At 38.7% G+C, this 23,703-nt stretch overlaps 2 protein-coding genes across 2 annotated transcripts in view; one reads left to right on the top strand and one right to left on the bottom strand.

Annotated features, from left to right (window-relative positions):
• Positions 1-639: 639 nt before the first annotated feature.
• grem2a (gremlin 2, DAN family BMP antagonist a) lies at positions 640-12,468 on the top strand. The gene is made up of 2 exons (XM_077239271.1): positions 640-772; positions 9,003-12,468. The coding sequence occupies exon 2, from the start codon at positions 9,004-9,006 to the stop codon at positions 9,586-9,588; it is 585 nt and encodes a 194-aa protein (XP_077095386.1). The 5' UTR covers positions 640-772; position 9,003; the 3' UTR covers positions 9,589-12,468.
• Positions 12,469-12,719: 251 nt separating this feature from the next.
• The window catches only part of fmn2a (formin 2a), a 48,176-nt gene continuing 37,192 nt past the window's right edge, over positions 12,720-23,703 (bottom strand). The window contains exons 11-17 of the mRNA XM_077239286.1: positions 23,360-23,419; positions 22,677-22,797; positions 19,869-19,961; positions 14,504-14,555; positions 13,886-14,035; positions 13,718-13,799; positions 12,720-13,607 (exon numbers count right to left, since the gene is read on the bottom strand). Of these exons, the coding sequence (XP_077095401.1) occupies positions 13,581-13,607; positions 13,718-13,799; positions 13,886-14,035; positions 14,504-14,555; positions 19,869-19,961; positions 22,677-22,797; positions 23,360-23,419 (585 nt within the window). The 3' untranslated portion in view covers positions 12,720-13,580. The remainder of the gene's footprint in view (positions 13,608-13,717; positions 13,800-13,885; positions 14,036-14,503; positions 14,556-19,868; positions 19,962-22,676; positions 22,798-23,359; positions 23,420-23,703) is intronic.

Consider the following 23,703-nt stretch of genomic DNA (forward strand, 5'->3'; position numbering starts at 1 on the left):
ATGTTCCAGAAACCGAGCCCACACTTTTTTGATTGAACCAATATAAATAAATATAAAATGATCGTCTGGATCAAATCCATTGGTTTACTGATGTATTTTCAATATTTACAGAGATTTTTCACTGTAAAACTGCAACTGTGAGCATGTTAACTGCAGCAGTCAAGAGGGACGGGGTTAAACCAGGGATGCAAACTGCAGTTGAGGGAGCGAGACAGGCAGAGAAACTGAAGAGAGAGAGAGACAATATGTTTTCAGGACTGGTTGATTAACAGTGGACTTCTGGGGGAGGTATCAGAGAATGCTACACCAAAAGAGAGGGAGGGAGAGAGAGAGGGGTAGATGAATTTTTCTCAAACTTGTGTGCAACTGATGATTTTCTTTCTGCTCTCTTCACACTCACACATGTCTCTTTGGAGAGCCACTGGGATGTGACAGTAAATCAGGGATAGAATATGATGTAAAGACTCACCGGGAAGGATTCAATGAAACAGAATGCGAGCTGGATGCCACATAAATGAGTGAAACTGGGGAACTATGAGCCATAAAGCGTGACTGCTTCAGTTTGGCCTTTGCAGAGCTGGACTCAAACGACACACGGCACGATCTTCAGGAACACTTCGAGAAACGTTCTGTACTTCTGATGGATATCCACCCTGATTCTCTACGTCTGGAGCTCTGAGTCTTGGCCGATCTCTGACCTGCTGCTCAACCTTTGACCTCTGAGTGACCTCTTCACAGCAGTAAAACGTGATTCTGGACTCCAGATCTACAGGTATACTCTAAAAAGAAGATTCTTGAATGGTTTTATAAGTTATATTTAGAATTATATCTACATTTTTTAAAAATTGTTTCCAAAAGGGAGTTTTTGCAGCCATGCCATAAAAGAATCATCATGGGTTCCACAATGAACCTTTCTGTAAACAGTCTTTAAAAATACTTTTTTTTTTCTTTCTTAGTGGGAATTTTAATAATCTGAAGAATCGTTTTCCACTATAAAGGGCCTTTAGTGCAATGGAAAGGTTCCATGATGTTAAAGATTTGTCGTGGAACCATAGATTCTAATAAAGAACTTTTTTAAGAGTGTAAAGAACTATTTTATGCTGGAATGGTTCTTTAGTTCTTCATAGAACCTTAGAATCATGAGTTCTAATTGGAACCTAAGAGGGTTCTGCTACTGTAACAATCCTAAGAAACCTGGTGCTTTTTAGAATTCTCTAAATCGACTACTGATGTTGTATTATTTTGTATTTACACTTACACTATAGTTCTTCATAATGCAGGTCATCAAACCATAATGTAATGAAACCAATAATGTTCACCTTGAAGAGCAGGGATTGAGTGACGGTGTATATTTATTGATGGGGACGTGTGCATGAGAGAGCGTGTGAGGTTGTGTGACAGTTTTGGCTTCAGTCCTGCTCATGCATGTGTGTTTGCGACTGAAATGCATGATTGGCATAATAAAGAAGGCCATGGAAAAGGATCAGCCGCAACTCAGTTCAAAGTGGTGACTGCCCCTCAGAGCGCATTAAACCAAGCGGATTTGAGCCTGACAGCCTTTGAGTTTCCCAGTGACCTTGTAAATCCCCACCAATCCTTGATAAACCAATACTATCAAGAATGATGGCAATGTGTGTGCCTTGAGGGCTAGAGTACAATTGGGGGTTGGATAGGGATATGGATAAAATGGTTAATATTATAGGGGAGGTTTTTGATATTGTGATAAGGGTTGGTTAAGATTCATTTCTTGTAATTGTAATTATCATACATTAACAACAGTAGATGTGAATGGAAAGTACACTTGGCTGTGTGTTGTGCATGTGTTTTAGGGAGCTGAAGTCAGACTCAAAGCATTATGTGACGACAGCCATCAGAGAATTCAGTCATTGATATGGTTGAACTGCTCGACCACATTTTAAACCTCAGCTACAGCTATGTATTGAAACATGAGTCTGACCCAACAGCCCTAAACCACAGATATTCCATCTACTCTCAGTGATCTAGATACCCGTATACCGTACGGTGACAAAATCACACCATGGAAGCCCTTTATACTGCACTGTGCTTTAGCTGAACTCTAATCTAGATTCATCTGGAGTTTAGGAACCTTTTTGTATTATTTCTATATATTTCTTTGGTCGCTGGTAAACAGTACATGAATGATTCACAGGTGGCATTCATGGTCTTGTGTTCAGCAATTTAATTTCTGTTGCTGTGGTGTGGAACGAATACTTTGTACAAGACAGTTACCTGTTGAGTTGTGGGTAGAACTGTCACCTCACAGCGAGATTAAGGTCCCCGGTTCGTGTCCCGGCTGAGCCAGGAGTCCTTTCTGTGTGGAGTTCGCATGTTCTCCCTGTGTCTGTGTGAGTTTCCTCTGGGTGCTCCGGTTTCCCCCACAATCCAAAAACATGCAGTGTTGGTGAATTGGAAATGCTAAATTTTCCATAGGTGTGAATGCGTGTGTGTCCCAAGCCATGTAATGGGGAGGACATGGCAACCTACCCTGGAAAAATCATTGCCAAAAAAATCCATGGAAAGTCTCTTGCATGTGGCGAGAGGAATCACCATCATGTGATAGAGAAAGAAATTTTATTTTATAATAAAAGTTTCTTTCTCGTGTGTTCTATGATTTTTTTCCCCTCATATGTACATTTTTCTTGGGTGACTATATAGATGTTTTAAAAACAACTGAAAGTTGAAATAATATTAGAGGCAAAGCTTGACAGCTTGTCATGTGGTGGAGTTTAATTCATGCTGCCATTTCAATGTGTTTACTCAGGTACGCACCACACAACTTTAGTGCCTGGTGGGCAAAACCTCTTATTATCTCAAGCTTTGCAATAGTTTCTATATAGAGATATGTGCCCACCGGTCACTAAATTTGTCATCTTTGCAGGAAAAAATACACTTAAAATTGAAGACATTTGTACATTAATTATTCAAATTAAACATGTCTCTGGATAACAAGTGAGCATTAATGGTTTTACACTGAGCTTTAGGGCAGCTGTAGTGCTGAGTTGTTTAAATTGCATTACAATATTTCTTTAATCAGAAATGATACCTTCTGCACATGTGAGTTTATTTTTTTATTTTTTTGTTTGGTGGCATGAGGTCTGGATTTGAATAAATTAATTTGACATGTTAAAGATTTTCTTGACTCCGTCAGAACTGTGTGTAATGCTAATTTCAAGCTGAGGTGTTTTTTCTCAAGTTTTTTTTTTCAAGTTTTAGTAAAATACTTTCTTCTAGTTCACCCAAAAGGGAGAATTCTGTCATCATTTACTCACCCTCAAGTTGTTTCAAACCTGTATGAATTTCTTTCTTCTGCTGAACACATAAGAAGATATTTTAAACAATGTCAGTAACAAAACAGTTGATGGTGCCCATTGACTCCCATAGAATTTTCTCAATGTGGCCCATCAACTAAAAGAACTTGACGGCGAGTAAATGATGACAGATGATGAATTTTTCTTTAATATGCAGATACAACTGAAGTGAGCCAAGTGTAGGTTAATTCCCCTCAAAAGTGTGAACACCTTGAGACAATCAAAACATTGTTCTGTTTGAACAACCAATGGCAGATAGGGGCATGTTTGGGGAAATATGTTCAAATGCAATCCTTATTTTTGGAAATACACTTCAGCTCTGTATGTGCGTGTATAAATTGCATAAGAATGTAAAGAGAATTTCTTGTGGCAGAGGGAGGTACATAATTGCTGTGATGATAACTCCTGTCAAATTCATAATTTTGTGGCGCCAGTTAGTGTTTATGCATGCGATGGTGTTTAATGTGTGTATGGGTGTGAGATAGAGAGAGAGCTTCAGGGTTTGACTTGTTGTTTTGGGTTGGAGATGTTATGGAAGTGTGAGGGAAGGCTCGCTGTGGGTTTTGACAGTGGTTGGTCAAATGCTGGTATCACTGGTTGTGTGGGAGAGCATGCTGCCTCTGCTCAATGAGAGATGCTGGTACTTGCGTTTTGGTTGTTTTATGCTACTTTGCTTCTCTTAAATCAGCCTTTGTCTCATACTGTTTTTAGCAGCTGAGGAAACAGGATTTGTAAGAAAGTTTCGGAGTGAAATTTCAGTTTCAGCGTAAAACACAGGAAATAAGAAAGGGGCTTAATGTATCTTATCAGTCAAATTATATATTTCTTCATTTTTTTTTTCCTTTATCATGCACATTATGACAGTTTGAGCAATGTGAAATGTTAAACATTTCACAAGATTTTTCAAGATTTAACAGTAATGGCTTGGCCATTTGTGGCTCAGTGGGGAGCACTGTCACCTCACAGCAAGAAGGTCCCAGGTTTGTATCCCGGCTGAGCCCGAAGTTTGCATGTTCTCCGTGTGGGTTTCCCCTACAATCCAAAGACACTCAGCAGGTGAACTGGAGATGCTAAAGTGTGTGTGTGTGTGTGAGGCCTGTGATGGACTGGCCATCTGTCCAGAGTGATATTCCCTCCTGTGGCTCCAGCCCTCTCATGACCCTACTCAGAGAATAAGCGGTTTGGAGAATGGATGGTAAAATGGCTCGGCCATTTTAAACAAAAAAAACACTGTAAAAAGTTACTGTACGTTTTTCACAGTAATATTTTTTATTACTTTTTAATATTAATTAATTTCTTTAATTAATTTTTACTTAATTAATTGACTCTTAAGTTACTGTGGATATCATACTACTACATTATAATAAATACATAAACAAAAGCTACCAGCAATTCTGCTACAGTATATGACTGTGAAGTCACAGTATACAGTTTAATTATAGTCGAGTATAAATACTAGCGATAACAGCGGCAGTGAAAGTACAGCAACTGCATTCGTTTATGCTGTAAATCCACACAATTTTTTACAGTGTGGATGATCTGTCACTGACTTTCTCACATATACAGACAGATGGGAGAGAGATATAAGGTTTTATTTATTTACTTGCGTATGTTCCAACTAGACACTGTCATTATCTCCAAACCACAATTTTTCTCTGGGGAGATTTATGGCCCCTGTGTGTGTGTGTGTGTGTGTGTGTGTGTGTGTGTGTGTGTGTGTGTGTGTGTGTGTGTGTGTGTGTGTGTGTGTGTGTGTGTGTGTGTGTGTGTGTGTGTGTGTGTGTGTGTGTGTGTGTGTGTGTGTGTGTGTGTGTGTGTGTGTGTGTGTGTGTGTGTGTGTCACTTTCACAGATCTGAAATCAGTTTCACGTATGGACAATTGAGCTCTGTGATATTTGTGCATGTACAGTATGTCACAGCCTTTTGAGTCACTGTCACATCCCAGCTTTCCCTGTTTCTTCACACATAATCTTGAGCTACCAGTAAACCAAACCCTCTAGTCAGCCTGTGGTCATCTGAAGGAGAGAAACCCAAGATTGCTAAACTTTCCACATCCTGATCTAATAATGTTCACATGGTGCTCTCCCCACTGTTTACATGTCCCCTGCATATCTCACCACCGGCATAAGCAAAGCCCTCATTATTTAACCCTGCCTCAGCAGAGACATAAAGGCCACTTCCTTGTAACCTCATGGCTTCTGTAGCGTTCCCTTTTGATGGGTCGCCCTGTTTATTTGCATGAGCATTCTGGGACTGGTGTAAAAGTAAACAGCATTAATGGCTGCCAGCGACACTGACGGAGGGAGATACGGATGATTAATCCATTCCTTTCTGCCGCCGTGTGAGTCACGGTTAACTGTAGCCAATTCTCCCCAGAAACCCAGATTTATAGAGCTTAAAGGGACAGTTCACCCAAAATATTACAATTTCATACTCATCCTCATGTTGTTTTAAAAAAAGAAATTCTGAAGACTGTTCTGGTCGCTCTTTTCCATGCAGTTATAATGAATAGGGACTGAAGCTTTCAAGCTTTAAAAAGGGGCAAAAGCACAATAAAACATCACGAAAGTGTCTATATGACTTGTGCTTTATTCGATGTCTTTTGAAGTAATTTGATAGCTTTCTGTGAGAAATGGACTGGAGTAAGAGAACGAGAACCATATTAATGGTTCACAAAAAATATTTGACTCAAAAGAACAATTTGTTCATGATTCAGACATCCCGCTCTCGAACTTTCATGAATATGCAAAATTGTCGAAATGTTCAGTGAACATCAACTTAAAATTCAGTCTGAGCACAAAGCCTTTCTCACAAAAAGATATATTTTGGCTTCAGATTACTTTAAATATGGTTCTTTCAAGTCTGAAAGCTTTAGTCCTTTGTGGAGAAAAGAAAGTCATACAGATTTGGAATGACACAAGTGTCAGTAAATTAATTTACATTTTTGGATGAACGATTCCTTAAATGGAATCAAAAGAACCTGTTTTTGGTACTGTTTCTGGTACTTTAAAGAAAGTTAATGTTTAAGGATAAACCTGACTGAGCAGGATTGTGTTATGTCTGTGCATGTGTGTTTTCTATCTTTTGGAGAAAGATTCACACGTTTTCTTGACTTGAATGTTGCTTAACTCTTTTTTTTTATCATGTGAAAAGGATGTAATAGTCATAATAGCTTTCTGGTGTTGTTTAGCTCCAGACTTTCTGTGAGCTCTTTTGGTTGGTCTGTCCTGAAAAACATCCATATAAAAAAGGCCTTTGGGACATAAAAACAAATCTATTGAAAGACCGTGTCATTTAAATATATGAAATACAACTGTGCTTTATTCTCAATCTACCCAGCAGACAAGATGAAAGCGGATGCTGGCTATGAGAAGGGAGAGAGCATGAATGAAACAGACAATGCCAGTGGTTGTAAAGTATCTGAAATATCAGAGGTTATCAGAGGGTTATCTAAAGCAAAACGGACAGAGGGCACCACGATTAACAGGACTGAGGATTCAGACCAAAGTAACTTTCTCAGCATTACATAAGAACCACTCTGCTTTTTAAGAATAAACAAACTGCTATAAAACTTCACTCGCTGGTCTTTTTAACCAGAAAGTGCCATGTTATCACCATGGTTGTATGGTTATATCATGACACAACCATGGATATACCATGCTATTAACTCATAATAATCATTTGTGGTGTCTTACGTTCATTTCTATTTGCCTACTTATATGTGTGTAGCAGAAGAGTAGGCAAGCTTTGGGCCATACTAACTGCTTCATCCTAATTGTGTCTTTAACGGACTGCTTTGTCGCTTAGTTGCAGCCTGTAACCGTTTAAACTGCGTCAGTCATTTTGTCACATCCGGTCAGTCATTTTGTCACATCCTCCACATTAAGTTTAATTGAATTTCCTATCGTTCACAATGGTGTTGCAGATTAAAATAATGAGGATAACAATGAATAAATATTTTTTCACCAGGTTAGATACTTATTATTAAAGGTGGGATATGTGATTTGGAAAACGACCGGCAGATTTTGAAAATACACAATTCAAATGGTCCTACCTTCTTTTCTCCAACGCTGGCCCTGACTCCACCCATTCGAAGAACATGGACGCGCAATCATGCACGAGTGAAAACTCAGATGCGCGAGAGATAGTAATGACGATTTACCACTAATAATGGAACCGGCTTTACTGACGAGATGAGCATGCGTCACGAGCTTTGAGTATGTGCACGAAGGGGGTCACTCGCGCTGGGGGGAGGGGGGTGTGGTACGACCGTTTGATTGACGAACTTACTGTCCAATGATTCTAGGTGGTCTTGGAAATGATTGGCTGGAGTTTTTCGAGTCCTGCCCGTTCCACAGATGATTAAATTGCTTAATTTTCATTTCAGTGCTTCTAACTCAGTGGCTGTAAGTGGGTTAGGAATAGGATTTCAAGTTATTTTGTAAAAATGGCCAAAAAGAGAATCACATACCCCACCTTTAATCACTCAAACCCCTTTATCTAAGAGTGCGTTCATGCATGAACTAAAAGAACACATTTTTTTACAGTAAAGTGGAGTCGATTGTATATTTTACTTTTTGTTTTTATTATTATTTGTTATATGTTACATTTAGTCTGACGTCATATCACGACCGTTGTAGTGTCCGTGTACTCACACTACTTTACTTTTTACTGGTTTCCTGCACTACTTCAGTGACGCTGCAACACCGATACTCTGAACATTATGACTCGAACCAGACGCTGATTCCTGCAGAAATTACGGTTTCACTTTATTTTGATGGTCCCTTTAACTAATTCTGTTGACTAAGTAACGTTGCACCTACATGTCTACTTACTCTCATTAAAGTGTTAGTAGAGTATTATTAGACTGCAGGGTTAGGGTTAGAATAAGTTGAAATGTACTTGTAAATTAACTTATAGTCATTCTTATAGTAGAATGTCTTTTGGAGGAGCATCACATAACAAGAGTTAGCAGATAATAAGCAGACAGTCTACTAATACTCTGATGAGATTTAGTTGACATGAAGTTGCAAAGTTACTTATAGTCAATAGAATGTTCAAAAGGGACCATCAAAATAAAGTGTTACCGAAATGAGTCTTATGAGCATAATTCTTATTAGCGAATCAAAAACATACAGCATGAACAGACCGACTCCCGAACAAATGACTCTTATGAGTCACTCCTTTTTAGTGTGTGAAGAAGTGAGATTGAATTTGGGCAGGGGGATTCTCCTTTCCCAGCAAACTTAGCATCGGGTTAGTTCATTTTGGTCAACTGTTACTTAATGTGTCTTTAGAGTAAAATTAGTAAAAGAGAGATTTTGATAGAATTTTTGGGGGTTGCCATAGTGGTGATGAATGATCAGGTTTTGGGGAGATTATTATACTACTTCGAGTCAAATGCCACATGAGCAGGTCAAGTGAAAATGCAATATTTCTTAGTAATAGCCAAAGTACTGATTATTGATCGGCCTTCTACTTACGTTAATTAAAATCATACCAATTAACCAGTGTTGTCTGATTTCTGAGTAAATGATAGTAAGAAGGTTTAAACATGTACAGAGTACAATTAAATATTTATCAATATACTGACTGACCACTCATTTGACAATGTATACATTTGAATCAGGACCAAAGGCACTAAAGGTTTCCATATTTTGTATCTTTCCTCAGGATGTTCTGGAAGCTGGCAATACCTGCCATTTTGGCATGGACCCTTTTTGTGTCTACGGAGACCAAGAAGCCCCGCCCTCAAGGTTCCATCCCCTCCCCATACAAGCTAAAAGGCAATGATTTGTCATCACCATCCCACACACTAGCGTCATTGCCCCAGCACACATCAGCACAACGACAGAAGGGTAAACACGACATGCTGTCGTCGAGTCGCGAGGCCCTGGTAGTCACTGAGAGGAAGTACCTGAAGAGCGACTGGTGCAAAACACAGCCATTACGTCAAACGGTGAGCTTGGAGGGCTGTCTGAGCCGAACTGTCATCAACCGGTTCTGCTACGGCCAGTGTAACTCTTTCTACATCCCACGCCACCTGACGTCTCAAGCTTCACATCGAAGTCGAAAAACAGCATCGACGCCAGACCACCACACTTCATTCCAGTCCTGTGCGTTCTGTCGGCCAAGCCGGATAACCACGGTCACTGTACGGCTTCACTGCCCTGGGCTGCAGCCGCCATACCGGCAACGGAAAGTGCAACGGATCAAGCAGTGCAAATGTGTGTCTGTTAATGTCAATGCTGCATACTGAGAGGGCGCACATACGAAACAATGCTTTAGGGTGTTCTTTTTTGGAAAAACTGGGGCCGCCCCAACAATCAATGTGTGAAACGTGCCAAAGACAACAGCTAATCAGAAGACTGGCCACCTTCATTATGTCTGGACTGTACCGCATTATGCTCTACGGGAATGCTTAATAGCTGCCGAGCATCACAGCAATTGAAACAATGCTGGACTTTTCTTCTTTTTTGACAAATATTAAGAACCTGAGACTTCAACTACTTACAAGACTTAAACAGTAAATAACATTCTTGTGTTAAATTAACAACGTTTGACCTTTGACCTCTTGAAAGTTTTCTTTTTTTAAACGGATGGACCGTCTGTATCCCAGCGTTCTCCTGCCTTACCTCAGCAATGCTGATTCTCTATATAGTGCAACAGTTGGTGGTCCAGAAGTAAAAATCCTATTCATTGTTAATCCAAAGGGAAATTGATGAACTTCCAAACCAGTGTGATCTACGAGGTTGTTAATTGATGGCAAATGCTTCTGTTGAAGCCATCAGTCTACATTAATATCAACTTATTTTTGAAATAATCATGTTTAACTGCGGAATTTCTAAAGAGGAACTACATTACCAATGCTTCTGCAAAAACATTCCACCAATGTGATCCACCTCATTGCTGTGTGGTTTAGTTTATGGCTTACAACTCTTTAGCACAGATTATTTTAAAATGCTTCTGGAACCAAGGGCCTCGTTTATTAAAAAAAATCCATGCCAACGTTCATAATTATAAAAACGGTCTTTGACGTGGAAAAGTGCTAAGCACCACGTCAGGGTCTAAAGCCCAATTTATACTTCTGCGTCGAACTCACGTTGTAGGCTTTGTGTAGCACGTGTAGCCTACGCGTGCCCTGATGTGCACCTCTCCAAAAATGTAACAACACGTCAATTCTACCCGGGACCGCAAGCGCTGTGATTGGTCTGCTAGAACCTCTCCCTCAGGTTTCACATGCTCAGGGACAACGATGCAGAGGTATAAATGAAAACTGACACGTAGCCTACAGCGTAGAGGTACTTTTACTTCTGTGTCGGACCTACGCTGTTACGCTGTAGGCTACAGGTCAGTTTTCATTTATACTTCTGCATCGTTGTCTGCGTCGACATGCAGACTGCTAGTAGGCAGTGTCCACTGGCATGTTGATGGTGTAACCCACAGTATCAAGGCAAAAGCCGAAGAAGAAGCAACTTGTTGTGTACGTTGTCTCAGAAGCAGCAGCAGAGATGGCAGCAAATAGACAGCGACTTTTGTTGCAGATTGAGTTGTTAAATATCGAAAAATAGATCATTTATCGGAAATGCGTACGAGGGAATGCGATGCTATCGCAGAATCTTTTTTTGGACCTAAGGAAGACCAGCAGACCAATCATAGACCGCATATAATTGACGCGTTGTTAAATTTTTGGAGAGGTGAACGTAAGGCTACGATTGCTACACATAGCCTACGACGTAGCTACGGCGTAGGTTTGACGCAGAAGTATAAATCACTTCTTGTCGCTCACTATTCTCAAGAAAAGATTTTGGACGTTGACTGGTGCTCTTTTATATGTTAATTACATTATTTAGGTGGCATTTACAAGCCAGATATCTGAAACCATCTGAAATCATTTGCGATTTAAATTTAATTTCACATCTAAAAGGGTGGCATACGTTAATTTAGTTCTCTGAATCACACGTACACACATTTGAAAAATTATCGCAAGTTCAAAGGATGGTTTTAATTTGATAAATGAGGCCAAAAAAATGGGTGGTCACTGTTGCATGCTTATCTGCGTCCAAAATCGCATACTCTCTTGAGTAGCTATTATTTTGAATAAGTAATTAGCTGGCTTCACGGCCACTTAAAAAGTATGTTCTATATAGTATGTGTGGAGTATGAATATAATCTGCACGTACTACATCTGCCATGCTGTCATTATCATGTGACCTACCAGCATCAATTGCGTTGCTTCACTGTCATTCCCAAATCTATCGTATACTTCAGAATCTCGCCAGAGGTAGTAGGTCATCCAGGTACTTTTTGCCTACTCATTTTTGAGTACTGTGAATTCGGACATACTTCTCATACTGTTTTTCGCCTACTATATAGTAAGGAAGTATGCGATTTGGGATGCAACCTTGGTCTCGATACTTGAGAATTGTGGAAACTGTTTGACCACCATACTTCACCATCTTGTTTTACCTACCCAGCTGTTGTATGTATCAGCAATAATGAAGGACAGTTGAAGACATGCAAGAATGCTGAGGGACTGTGGACCTTTCGACGTGAAATTAGAGGGGGTTCACTATATATTGACTAAGCAGGAAATCAGTGGTGGAAAAACTATTTTGACTAGGTGCTGCCATTGGCTTTGCTGCATCCAATGGAATGATGCCGTTGGTTTCAGTTCATCTAATATGGGCTGACTTTGATCAAGCCAAGAGTTTGAGCCTTGCCGTTGTTATGATAATTTACAATGTGCACAACATAAACTGAGATACATTAAAGTCTAACAGACACGCTCATTAAAGGGTAACTAAACCCCTGGTCAGAGCCTGACTCCACCCACTGGCAATATTTGAAAAATGCTGGAAAAGTGGGCAGAGCCCAGCGGAGGGGGGCGTGCACCTGAGACGCATCTGTCTGTATGGAACTTGCCTACCTCACCAACAACCCCTTACACGAACCACCCCAAACATCCAATAGGAAAATTCAACTGCAGTAGCCACCGTTCAACCTGAAGAGGGCAGCACTCAGACGTTTCTACACCATATATTGTGGAATTAAAACATTCTTACAGATCATTAACTAAAAAAAGTTGGTTTAGGGTTTAGTTACCCTTTAATGACAATATTTAACAAAATAGCAAAAATGTGTAAAAGGAAAATCTATGAATATATATATATGTAAAATATATAATAAATATCTTCTAAAAAATAAATCTATTATTTCCCATTACAATACGACTTTTGCTTTTCAGTATTTTTATGCGTCTCTGTGTTTGTAATTATCTTCTACAAATTCCTCCATAACAAAATGACATCACATAATTCATATGCAGCTGCTCCATTTCATTTCTTAACCATGTAGCACATACATAAATAACAAAGAAATGATCACACATGAAATACAAAGCTGTCAGCTTTAATTGAAAATACATTTTGGTAAATCTGAAAGGTTATTGCACACAGTGAACTACTGATAACAGCTGTACTCACACAATAAAGAATGGCATTTGCATATGTTTTCAACAATTGTTCATTAAACACCTCACAGTTCAGTCGTAACAGAGAAATTCACTACAAATCATTCAACACTGTATAAATTTCATAGGTTGAAGTAGGTAAACGCATGTAGAGGAAACTATGGACACAGAATATTATCCAGTATCCAGTTAAAGAATAGGTTGGTTTCTGCTGATGGCTCTTTCTCCTCCTATATGAACCAAGACACACTGACTTTACCCAGGTCAAAGTCGAACATTATATCTGGAGATTGCCATTTCTTTATGTATTTGCTTAATTTTCTTAATTTTCCTAATTTTCTTAAATGTCAGTGACAACAAGGTCAGCATTTCTTCATTGGTCGACCTGCATGAAATCTGCTATTTATCTGCTCTAGTTTATTACATATTGTGGCTTTCTCCTACAAATATGAGTGAAGAACATACAGTATTTTACGATATTTAAATACATAGAGGGTAGATCTTTCAGTACACTTTCATGGTATAAAATATGAAAATAAATGTGCAGATTCTGTGTGGGCTTGATTGTCGATTCTACTACACTGCTTTTATAAGCATTTGTTTATAAATAAATAGATAAAATCCTGACCAAGTCCATGTACTAAAATAGTGCAAGGCCTTTAAATCTCATGGCTATTACGTTTATGCTGAAGTAACTGTAAAGTAAAAAAAAAAAGAAAAAAAGGAGGAATTAAATAACAGGAAACAATTAGTTTAGTTGGATTAGGCACAGCAGAAATTCACATCTTCTGTCCCAGCTTGGCTTTCTGAGTGAGTGAAGAAACAGAGTAAGATCCTGGTTGCAATTAAAATTTACATTGTTAGTGTGTGTTATTCGTTGTTTGTAATGTGAATTGAGGGATTTTGAAAGACTTACTATTCCTGCTGCATGTTTAGGTTTTACGTTGTAGTTAGCCTTCTCTCGTGCTTGTTTGAAGGTCTCTTCTGCAGCTTTCAACCTAAAATAATATACCAATGAAATTCAATATATTACAGTGAAGCAATTCAGCAAACACAATGTCAAAAGAGGCATAATATTCCTCACCGCTCTTGCAGTAGGTATTTGTTCTCTCTCTTCCACAGCTCCTTAAAATCTGACGAAAACTCGTGCCACGCTGTGAAGAATGTGCTCGGTGAAACCTCTTTCTCTCCCGCCTTAGGCTTGACCGAGAAAAACATGCTCAGCTCCACAAAACTGGAAAGCATACAAAGAAAAGCATGACACTATGAACAAAATATTACAAAATAAGATTAGAAAGTTTACACTGAGGAATTGTGAAATTGATCGGCTTACTTCAAGCATGTGAAATGTGAAATTTTAGCTTATAAAAATAATGCTCTTACATAAAGAATGACAAGTGTAATTTCTTTTCGCCCACAGCAATCTTTTGGTATGCATAAGTCTAGTCTAGTCTAAGAAACTGCAATATTCCGACAATGAACACAAAGTCCTTTAAAATTAATTGACGTGTCAAATTTGCTCTCTTTTTTTCCACTCCAAGATCGAAGGTTTTAAAACTTTAAAACTTTTTAAAGGAGACAATCTACTAACTGTCAATCAATCAATCACACACACACACACACACTTAGAGGAGACAACCAATATGTCACAGTAATAAGTGAACAAGACACTTGGTATGATAAACTTAATATGATAACTTACATCCTCTGCGTTTCAGCGAGCTGTTTTTCCTGGAGCTCCTGCTCTGCTTTGGCTATGGGAATAAAAATTGGACAGAGACATTGTAAATGTGACACTGTCTATTGTTTTATACTTTTAAAATGTACTGCTTGTCACTGAATGACACATTTTATCGTAAGAAGGTTATCAGAGATTTTTTCCAGTTTTAAACAGACATACTCATGATTTTATATCAGTCAAAGTGAGAGCTGATTTACGTGAGATTGTGCACATACATGTATAGGTCCTTGCAGGTTATGATCTTTATGACAAACATAAACCCTCAAGAATCTGGTTACACCAGTTGTAATCTGCAGACATCAAATTTCAAGGAGCAAATCGATGTAAAATCATATTTGTAAATATTCTCAGCATTTCATGAGGTACAGTTTGACACTTCATTTACTTCTGCTTGGAGAGTCTCCTGTTATCCACTAATAAATCGAATGACGAGCCCAGTGTTCTTACATATTTTCACACCACTTCACCACCATTATAATTCTGTGGAACCAGATAATCCCCAAAACACAGATCTCTTCCCACCAACATGACATCTACAATTCATTTAAAATATTGCATCTGTGCTTCAAAAAACATTTTTTTTTAATTATTTTTTTATTGGTAGTGGTGATCGCTAAGGCAATTATAACTATTACTACTTCTCATACTTGGAGTTGGAGATACTGAATGATCAGACACATTCAAAGTGTTAAATTTTGGTGTGTAACTCTTCCAACATCGTTTGTGCTATGGACATAAAACAAAAAAGATACCTGAAATTGACTTGTTGATTTATTGCCTGGTAGAAAATTAAATAGGTAAACTATCTATTAGAACTACATGTACATTGAAGAAGGGACTCCAGCCATATCTGGGTTCCAGAATATTATACCGACTTGGGCCATAAGCAATTATCCAGAATACTCTAGCAAACACTTAAAAGTACCCTGGCAAATGAGAATACCCTAGAAACCATATAGCAACACCCTGGCAACTACCCAGAACAACTAGAAAGCCCTAACAACCACATCAGAAGCATCTAACAACCACATAACAACATCCTGCAACTACGTAGAATCCCTATGATATCAACCACTTGGTAACCATTTAGAAACCACATAGCAACCACTGACACCACCTTTTCATTGCGAGTTTTGCATGGACCACTTTAGCATGGACCCCTTTTTCTTACAAAAAGATATATGGTATTCCTATGCTTTTTTGCACAGGGAACCATCAAATAACTTGCCATCTCACACCATAATTGTACCATGCTACTCCCAGTACTTCTTTTGTAATGAAGCATGGTCTAATTGTCCTAAAATGGCTCATTTGGTAGCTATTGTATAATTGTGCTGTGCAAATCTGCTGTACCTGCTGTACCTTCAAATGCATTATCACATTGCTTCTCAGCGCCCAGGGCAGCGGAAATGGTACAGAATTAAACATGGTATCAGTAGAACGAGCGTAGACCAAACAGCACAGAGACAGTCTCTATCGCTCATACACATACGCACGCCTGTCTCACTCTGTTTTTTCTTCCTCTCCTCCTTTCTGTAGTTAATTTCATGCTCTGAAAAATAAACAGTAGTGGTTGAAGCACTGGAGCCAGAGACTGTTACTCTCCTGGAGTTTCAAAATCATACAAATAACAAAAAATAAGACCAGGTCTTTTTTTCCCCTGATCCTCGTTCTGTCTGTTTCTCTAACTTTAGGCGGTATGGAGGGTTGAAGGGGGTCTTTCCGTGGTCATGTCACCCATCTAAGAGCTCAGCGAAGGAGACCCATGAGTCTCCAGATCAAAGGGGTAGAGATGAGAAGGGGGATGCTCAGCGAGGACCCCACCCTGCTACTCCTGCCGCCAGAGCACATGTGGGTTTTGTTACCAGGACCAATTTGAATACAAAGAAAGAGAGACACCAACATATTTAGCATTTACTAAAGCCTGTATTGAAGCAGAGAATGGAAAATAGCAAGACAGTTATAGAGAGACGCTCCAGCTAACTCCAAGTTGAGCGATGGAAAAAGGAGGTTACGACATGGCAATTGAAATTATTAGATTGTGAAAGACGAAAAGAGGCCAGTGAAACGTTGACGAGAATAAAGTGCCGACAGAAACAGTCTTCAGTGCTACAGACAGATCAGGCAGGTTGACTCAGACACACTTAGAGGAAATAAACAAGAGAACAGAAACCATATCAAATAGTGAGGGATTGAAGCCGGGATGGAGAATAGAGAAGGCAAATAAACAAGATGGAGAGAAACCATAATAAAACTCAATCGCCAGATTGTTCAGCTCTTCTTCATCAGAGAAACAAAATACTGAAAGGGTTGAATCAGAGATTAACACGTTGGGGCGGAACGTGGATGAAATTAGTGAAAATAATGAAATTAAGAACTCTCGCTTTTCTTGTCACAAGCTTTACACAAATAATGCTGGAGTGATCGGGCCTAGATTAGGTCAGATGTATTTCCCAGAATCCTTGTTGGCTCCCAGAGGCCGTCACAGAGCCTTAGTCACATTTATTTCCCAGCACCTCATCTGTCCTCTCACACAGGGTCACTGTACATCCATCCCAGCATTATTCACAAAACACTTTAATTGTTTCCAAGGGTGATGTCTGTAAAAGAACAATTGCATGGCTCCTCTAACGAAAACTAACGTATTTGGACGAGGGAGTCATGTCACTTTATTTATACAGGCATATTACAGGATATTATAAAATACAGGCATTTTCACCAGATGACTTGAATATCTATTAAATAATTAATCATTTTAGAATGATTGAAATGATTTTGTTGAGTATTGCATTTTCATAAAAAATATAAATAATTTAAAAAAGCTAGAAAATTACTTTAATAACACTTTAGTTTAGGTACATATTTCACTATTAACTAGTTGCTTCTTAGCATGCATATTACTAGGATGCTGGCTGTTTATGAGTACTTATAAAGCACATATTAATGCCTTATTCTGCATGACCATATTCTACATCCCTTAATCCTACCCAATACCTAAACTTGACTACTTTACTAACTTTTAACTGAGGCAAAAGTCAGTTAATAGTTAGTTAATATTGAGAATTGGACCCTAAACTAAAATATGACCTTACCTGTTACTCTAATATGGAAGCATATGGGTAGCAATATTCAGTTTGAAATGTAATATGTAAAATGACAATGCAGTATATAAAATGGCATTGCATTTCTGTATTTAAATTTACATAAACATTTGTGCAACGTTTGGAAAATGATAATTACATTATATAATATACATTTACCATTTCATACAATAGTTTTGATATCTAAATTGAATACATATTTTAAGTTGCAAAATTAGAATTAAAATATATTACAGAAATGATTAGATATGTTTAACATGTTCAAGCAAAAACTGTAGCAAAATTATCATTTAAATGTTATTTTTCTTAAGTGCATTTACACTCACAGTTAAGACATTGCGATTGCATTTTCATTAAATGTCCCTCAATGAATGTAGCAAAATTCAATGTGCAAATTCAAAATGCATTCCGACCCGATGTCCCCGCCCCCTCCCACCCTGTCAATCACTGTGAAGCTGGCCCCGCCCCCACGGCCCCACCCAATACAAAACGTGGGCAAAATAGGCTCAATCGCTTTTACTTCGTTTGTGCTATAAATTTTTTTGTTTGTCCTGCATCGGATTTTTATATATTAAAAGAATATTTATAGGTCATGCTGAGGTCATCCAGCCCCCCACATGCTCCGAATAAAATAGTTTTGTTCGTTTGTGCCAGTTAAAGTTTTGTTTGTGCTCCTTCGGTTTTTAAAATATTAGACCAAATTAAAGACGATGACCTCATCAGCCCCAGACCTGCTCCAAATTCACCTAAAATAGGCTCAACCATTTGTGCCGGTGTTGTGCGGAATTTCGACCCCCCCTGCCAAATTATTACCCCCCTAGTTGAAGTCAGTACCTGATTGCCTAATCCTAACCCCGCCCCTAATCCTAATCCCCCCCCACAACAAATCCTAAACCTACCATTGCTAGGCAGGTAATAATTTGGCGGGGGTCAAAATTTGGCACAACACCGGTAAATGTTTATTTTGCCCCCCCACATGCTCCAAATTCACGAAAAATAGTCTTGTTTCTTTGTGCTTCGTTTGTACTGTTTTGTAAAAAAAATCGTTTGTGCTGCTTAGTTTTAAAAATATTAGACACTGAATCATAGACGATGACATCACCAGCCCCGACCTGCTCCACATTCACCCAAAAAAGCTATAGTCTTCAATGAATTTGAGCCGTCAGATTCCGTGACCCTATATATTTAATAATATCTGATCAATATGCTTAATAAAATAGAAATGAGAGATGGTCATACATCACATGAGTCACTTTATTGAACAGTCAGTCATTAAGAAATAAAGAGCGGTCACATTTTTCGTTAGCTATACGAATTTGACCCGTCATATTCTGTAATCTCAGAGTAATAGGCCTATGCCTTGAGATGTTTTATACAAAACGAAACATTCATTAACACAGTGCAGCATCAGACAACAACAGTGAAGCATAATGTTGACACAGGTGTCGGTGCCTGATAAGGCAAAAAAATTCTCCCAGACATTCAAACATCGTACTGGTTCTATCACCTGCAGACGCGTAATATTCTACGGAAACATTACAATTTCTCTATTCACGCTCCACTTCATCTGCCAGCAAATTTAACACTCGTATCAGCTCTGTCGCTGCCATGAGGTTTAGAGGTATTCCTTCCAACACCTCTAAACACATAACATAGCCTTTGTTTACCTGTTGAAGAGCTGGGGCGGGGACGTGATCGGCTCGGAATGCATTTTCAGTTTGCGCATTGAATTTTGCTACATTCATTACGGACATTTAATGGAAATGCAATCGCAAGTGTCTTAACTGTGAGTGTAAATGCAATTAAGAACAGTTTTGCCACAGTTTTTGTTTGAACATGTTAAACATATCTTACATGAATAAATATTTTATACTGTTAAAATACAATACAAATATATACGTTCTAATATATATACACACACACACACACACACATATATATATATATATATATATATGAATCAAACTGCTTTGAGATGCTGAAAACCATGCTGAAAACCCGTATCATGAACTGCCTTTGGAATGCATTCCCTGAAAACGAATAAATGCAGTCTCTGGATCACTGCAGGAATTCACTCCAATAATAAATTCTGAGAACTAAAATTACTTTAGTTTCTTGTTTAAATCCGTGAGATGCTAAAAGAAAAAATCTTGACATTTCCGATTCAAATGGCACATTCTCATGTAAAACGATAGCCGTCTGAATGTATGCTATGTATTTTTTACCTCTAGTAAGAAATTCTTCCATTTTGTCCTTAAAGGGCTGCAGGTGCTCCTCAGACGAGACATTACACACCTTTTCTGTTTCTGCTGAACAGGCTGTAAAATAGAGCAGGAAGACAGATGTGAGAAAGAAACAAACAAAACCAATCATGGAACTGAAGAACAGCTTATTTTAAACAGTGAACACATCTTATGTTAGGCTACACCACTACTAGCCACTTAAATAACTCTCATAAAACACATTTTTGGAATGCACTGATGACCTCAAGTCTTTGTATACAAACTGTAATATACAGTAGTCAACCTTGTTAAAAAGAAGACATGGCCCAGCTAGCAGGGAACGTTCTCAGAACTGTGGCTAACATTCTGGAAAGTTTCTCTTGCAGTTATAAACACATTCTTCCAGAAAGATCTTTCAAAGTTACATGGTCTTAAATTAAGTTCTCAAAACGTTAACATAACATTATTTATACATTGTTCATGGAACGTTTATTTGGACATTCGTCTAACTTTTTTTTTTTTTTTTTACTGTTACTAACTGTTTCAGTAACAGTAAAAAGTAGCATTCCCAAAATATTTGCAAAATGATTAAATGTAATGTTCCCTTAATGTTTGCATAACCAAGAAAAAAATTTTTAAAACTTTAAAAAAAAATTTTTTTTTAACATTTAGAGAACATTCGGGACATAACATTTTCGTACCTTAATGGGAACCTAAGTAAAATGTCCTTAGAACATATTTTTTTCGTAGCAGTGAGCACAGCAATGGCCTCAACATATGGCCAAAATTCTCAGGACAACTGGTCTTCACCGATTAAACTGCTAAGACCAGCAACAAACAAGCATTTAAAGCAGCTACCATTGACTTTTATTAGCAGGAAGCTTGTTACATTCAATCCTTCTACTTCGTCTTCCTGCACTTCACAGATGTATCAGTATAATGAAAAATGTGCTATTTGTCACCTGTGCTAACAGATGCTAATGAATCCCATTTCATGAACCTTTCGTTCGCTTCAGTTCGCTGTACACTAGAGTCTTACAACAGCCTGAACAGCTTCACCGTGTCACACTCCATCACTACATTCGGTGACGGATCACAGCCCTTGCATGCCAATCAGCGCAATGCAAACACACACATGCTAATGTCCCTGCCAGCTGGATCATGGGCTTTGTAAAAGCGAAGACCTGCCGGGCCGCCTGCATAACTCTGTGCCCCTTCCAGCTGTCAGTGTCGCACATCTGCTGTAGCGCTTAGCTTAGCTTGCTAATGTAGTGATGATCCATTTATTGTATGAACCTAGCGTAAGAGAGAAGCCATGCTTATTGGGCCGCGGGGAGATTTCACTGTTAAGGTTTCAGAGAAGCACAGAACATTGCCAGAGGGGAAATATTTGCCTGCGTTAAACAAATGTAGGCTTGATCTGTTCAGCAGGTGTACACCAAAACCATTTAGCTAAGCATACAAGCTCTGGAAAAGTACAAATTTACAATTTATCAACCACATGTGTAGTGGGCCTAACTAATAAGCTTTTGAAAGATTAACAATGCAAATCGCTGACTAGGGATTTGAGCTAAGGCACGAAAAAATATGACTAACAGCAGGGGCGAAGTATAGCAATGCATCAAAGTGACCATCCTTCAATCGAAATGTCCATGAGCCAAATACAAATCCATCTGATATGTTTGACTGGCTCAAGTGCATCTCAGAATGCTTGGACGTTATTATTTGTGTGTGGTAGAAAATCTCACTCCGGATTAATGATTGATTATAAATGTGTTTTTGATGTAGGTCAGTGTTCTATTTTGACCACATCAACATCCACCAGTGTTTTTTCAAGCCAACAAGCCAAACATGCCAACAGTGGAATGTGAGAATTTCCACATCTGTGTGTGTGTGTGTGTGTTTTTGGGGTGGCAATGAAAATGTTTGCAGGGATTTAAACTCAGCTTTGAGCATGTAATCGGATTCTTACAGCTCGTTCACACTCCGCCGTGCACTTAAGCTGGGTCGTACAACCTTTGACTTGCGGAGCAAAGCTGAACCAATTTCACTAACCTCCTGAAGACCCTGGTAAATTGCTTTACTGGTCAGGGAGCAAAGCAGACAGTTCTTAAGAGGCAGTTTAAGCCCTCTAGTTCATTTTTAAAAGCACCAAAACATATGGCATTTCCTAAAAATAGAGTAAAAAAGAGGGTCTGAAATGTATTTACTGATTATATGCGTTTATTTATTTAAACAAATATCTTAATCAAAATCTTGAGCTTATTTATATTGTAATCACTAACTTTTCATTTCTGTCACCAGAATGTTTAAATGTTATATAAAACTCAAACTATCAAACACATTTTACACATCCTCACAGAATATTTTTTTGAACCGTAGTGTATACATATTGGGACAGTTCACCAGCAGGAACCTGGAGTTAAGTGCTTTAGGCCTGTAAGGACAGGTAAGACCCCTAAGAAAAGTGCTGAAAATGACCCTTCTCTCATTTATTTCCTTTAACAAACCACATTTGCACTATTGATCATTGTGGCAGCCAGCTGGGGGCTCAATAGAAACAGCCATTTGAAAATCAATGAGCCTTCGAAAGGAGAACACGGGTCACTGGTGCTGATGTATACAAACTAGACATGTCTGTGTGTTTTTGTATATGCACACTTGTATGTGAGTTCTTGTTTGTATGTATGTCCATGTGTTGTTTCCACATGTGTTTACATGTATGTGATCTCATGTACAGTATATGCATGGAAGTGTGTGTAAAAGCACGTGGATATTCATTTATTTACTTTGTGCGTGTCCACATCTCACCATTCAGATCTTTCCGTAGCTTGCGGAGGTCAAGTTGAAAATCCTCAAACTTCATCTGCGACGCCTGAAACAGATCCTGAGGCTCTGGAAGTGGGTACATGCATGTTTCTTTACCTGCATCCTGACACACAAACAATAGAAAAAAGCACAATAATACAGCTGTTGTGCTTATGAGATCATATCTGTGCCGTTGGTTGATTTGAAAAATAATTGAATGCGAATTCTGTTCAAATAGTTTGGTGTGTAAAGATCATTTTGATTCCAAAAACAATGAAAACATCAAACACAACAAATCAATCTCAATAGCGCTCCGTCTGTCAGAGATCAGAGCCGCTCGCATAGACATGCACACGTTCTTGTTATTTGCCTGACGCTAAAAGCACTTCAACAACCTGTGGATCATATTTTGTCAATTTGGACATGGCAATCACAACATCTGGACTGACTGCTGACAGTATTTACAATACAGCCCTTTTAATCTGCGTCCAAAAAGGACATCAAGCAATCAAAGGGCTCTGCTCGTTCAGAGCAGCCGTTTGTCTATATGGTGAAGGGAAAGAAAGGCAAATCAAAGTGATGAAACCAAAAACAAAGCCACATTTTTGTCTAACATGAAGGGTGATTCTAAGGGACCAGGGGGTCTGTTAGTCGAGCCAATGAAATAAACAGCTGGCCAAACCTACCTCATCAAAATGTCGCAGATAGTAAGCAACTATGTAGGACAGGAGGCTCTGAGAATTATCCTGATGGAGTGAGAGAAGGAGACGAGAGATGGAAATAAACACAGGAGAATAATCATTTTTCATGTTTTAGGATTGTATACACTCATTTAGCTCAAAGGGGTTGTGAATAAGAGGCCAGACCTGGTTGCCTCCAAAGACGCTCGCTCACGTGCACATGTTTGCAGACACACAGAACGCATGGGATGTGGAAATAGGCTACTGCAGTACTTGACAATACTGTACAGACTGCTCATTGTGAGTGTTTCTGTTTCTGTAAAAAGGTCTGTTTATGACCTAGTCAGTGG

Source organism: Siphateles boraxobius, unplaced genomic scaffold (genome assembly GCF_051911475.1).
Source record: "Siphateles boraxobius isolate OS27281-9 unplaced genomic scaffold, OSU_SipBor_1 22, whole genome shotgun sequence".
Lineage (NCBI taxonomy): Eukaryota > Metazoa > Chordata > Actinopteri > Cypriniformes > Leuciscidae > Siphateles > Siphateles boraxobius.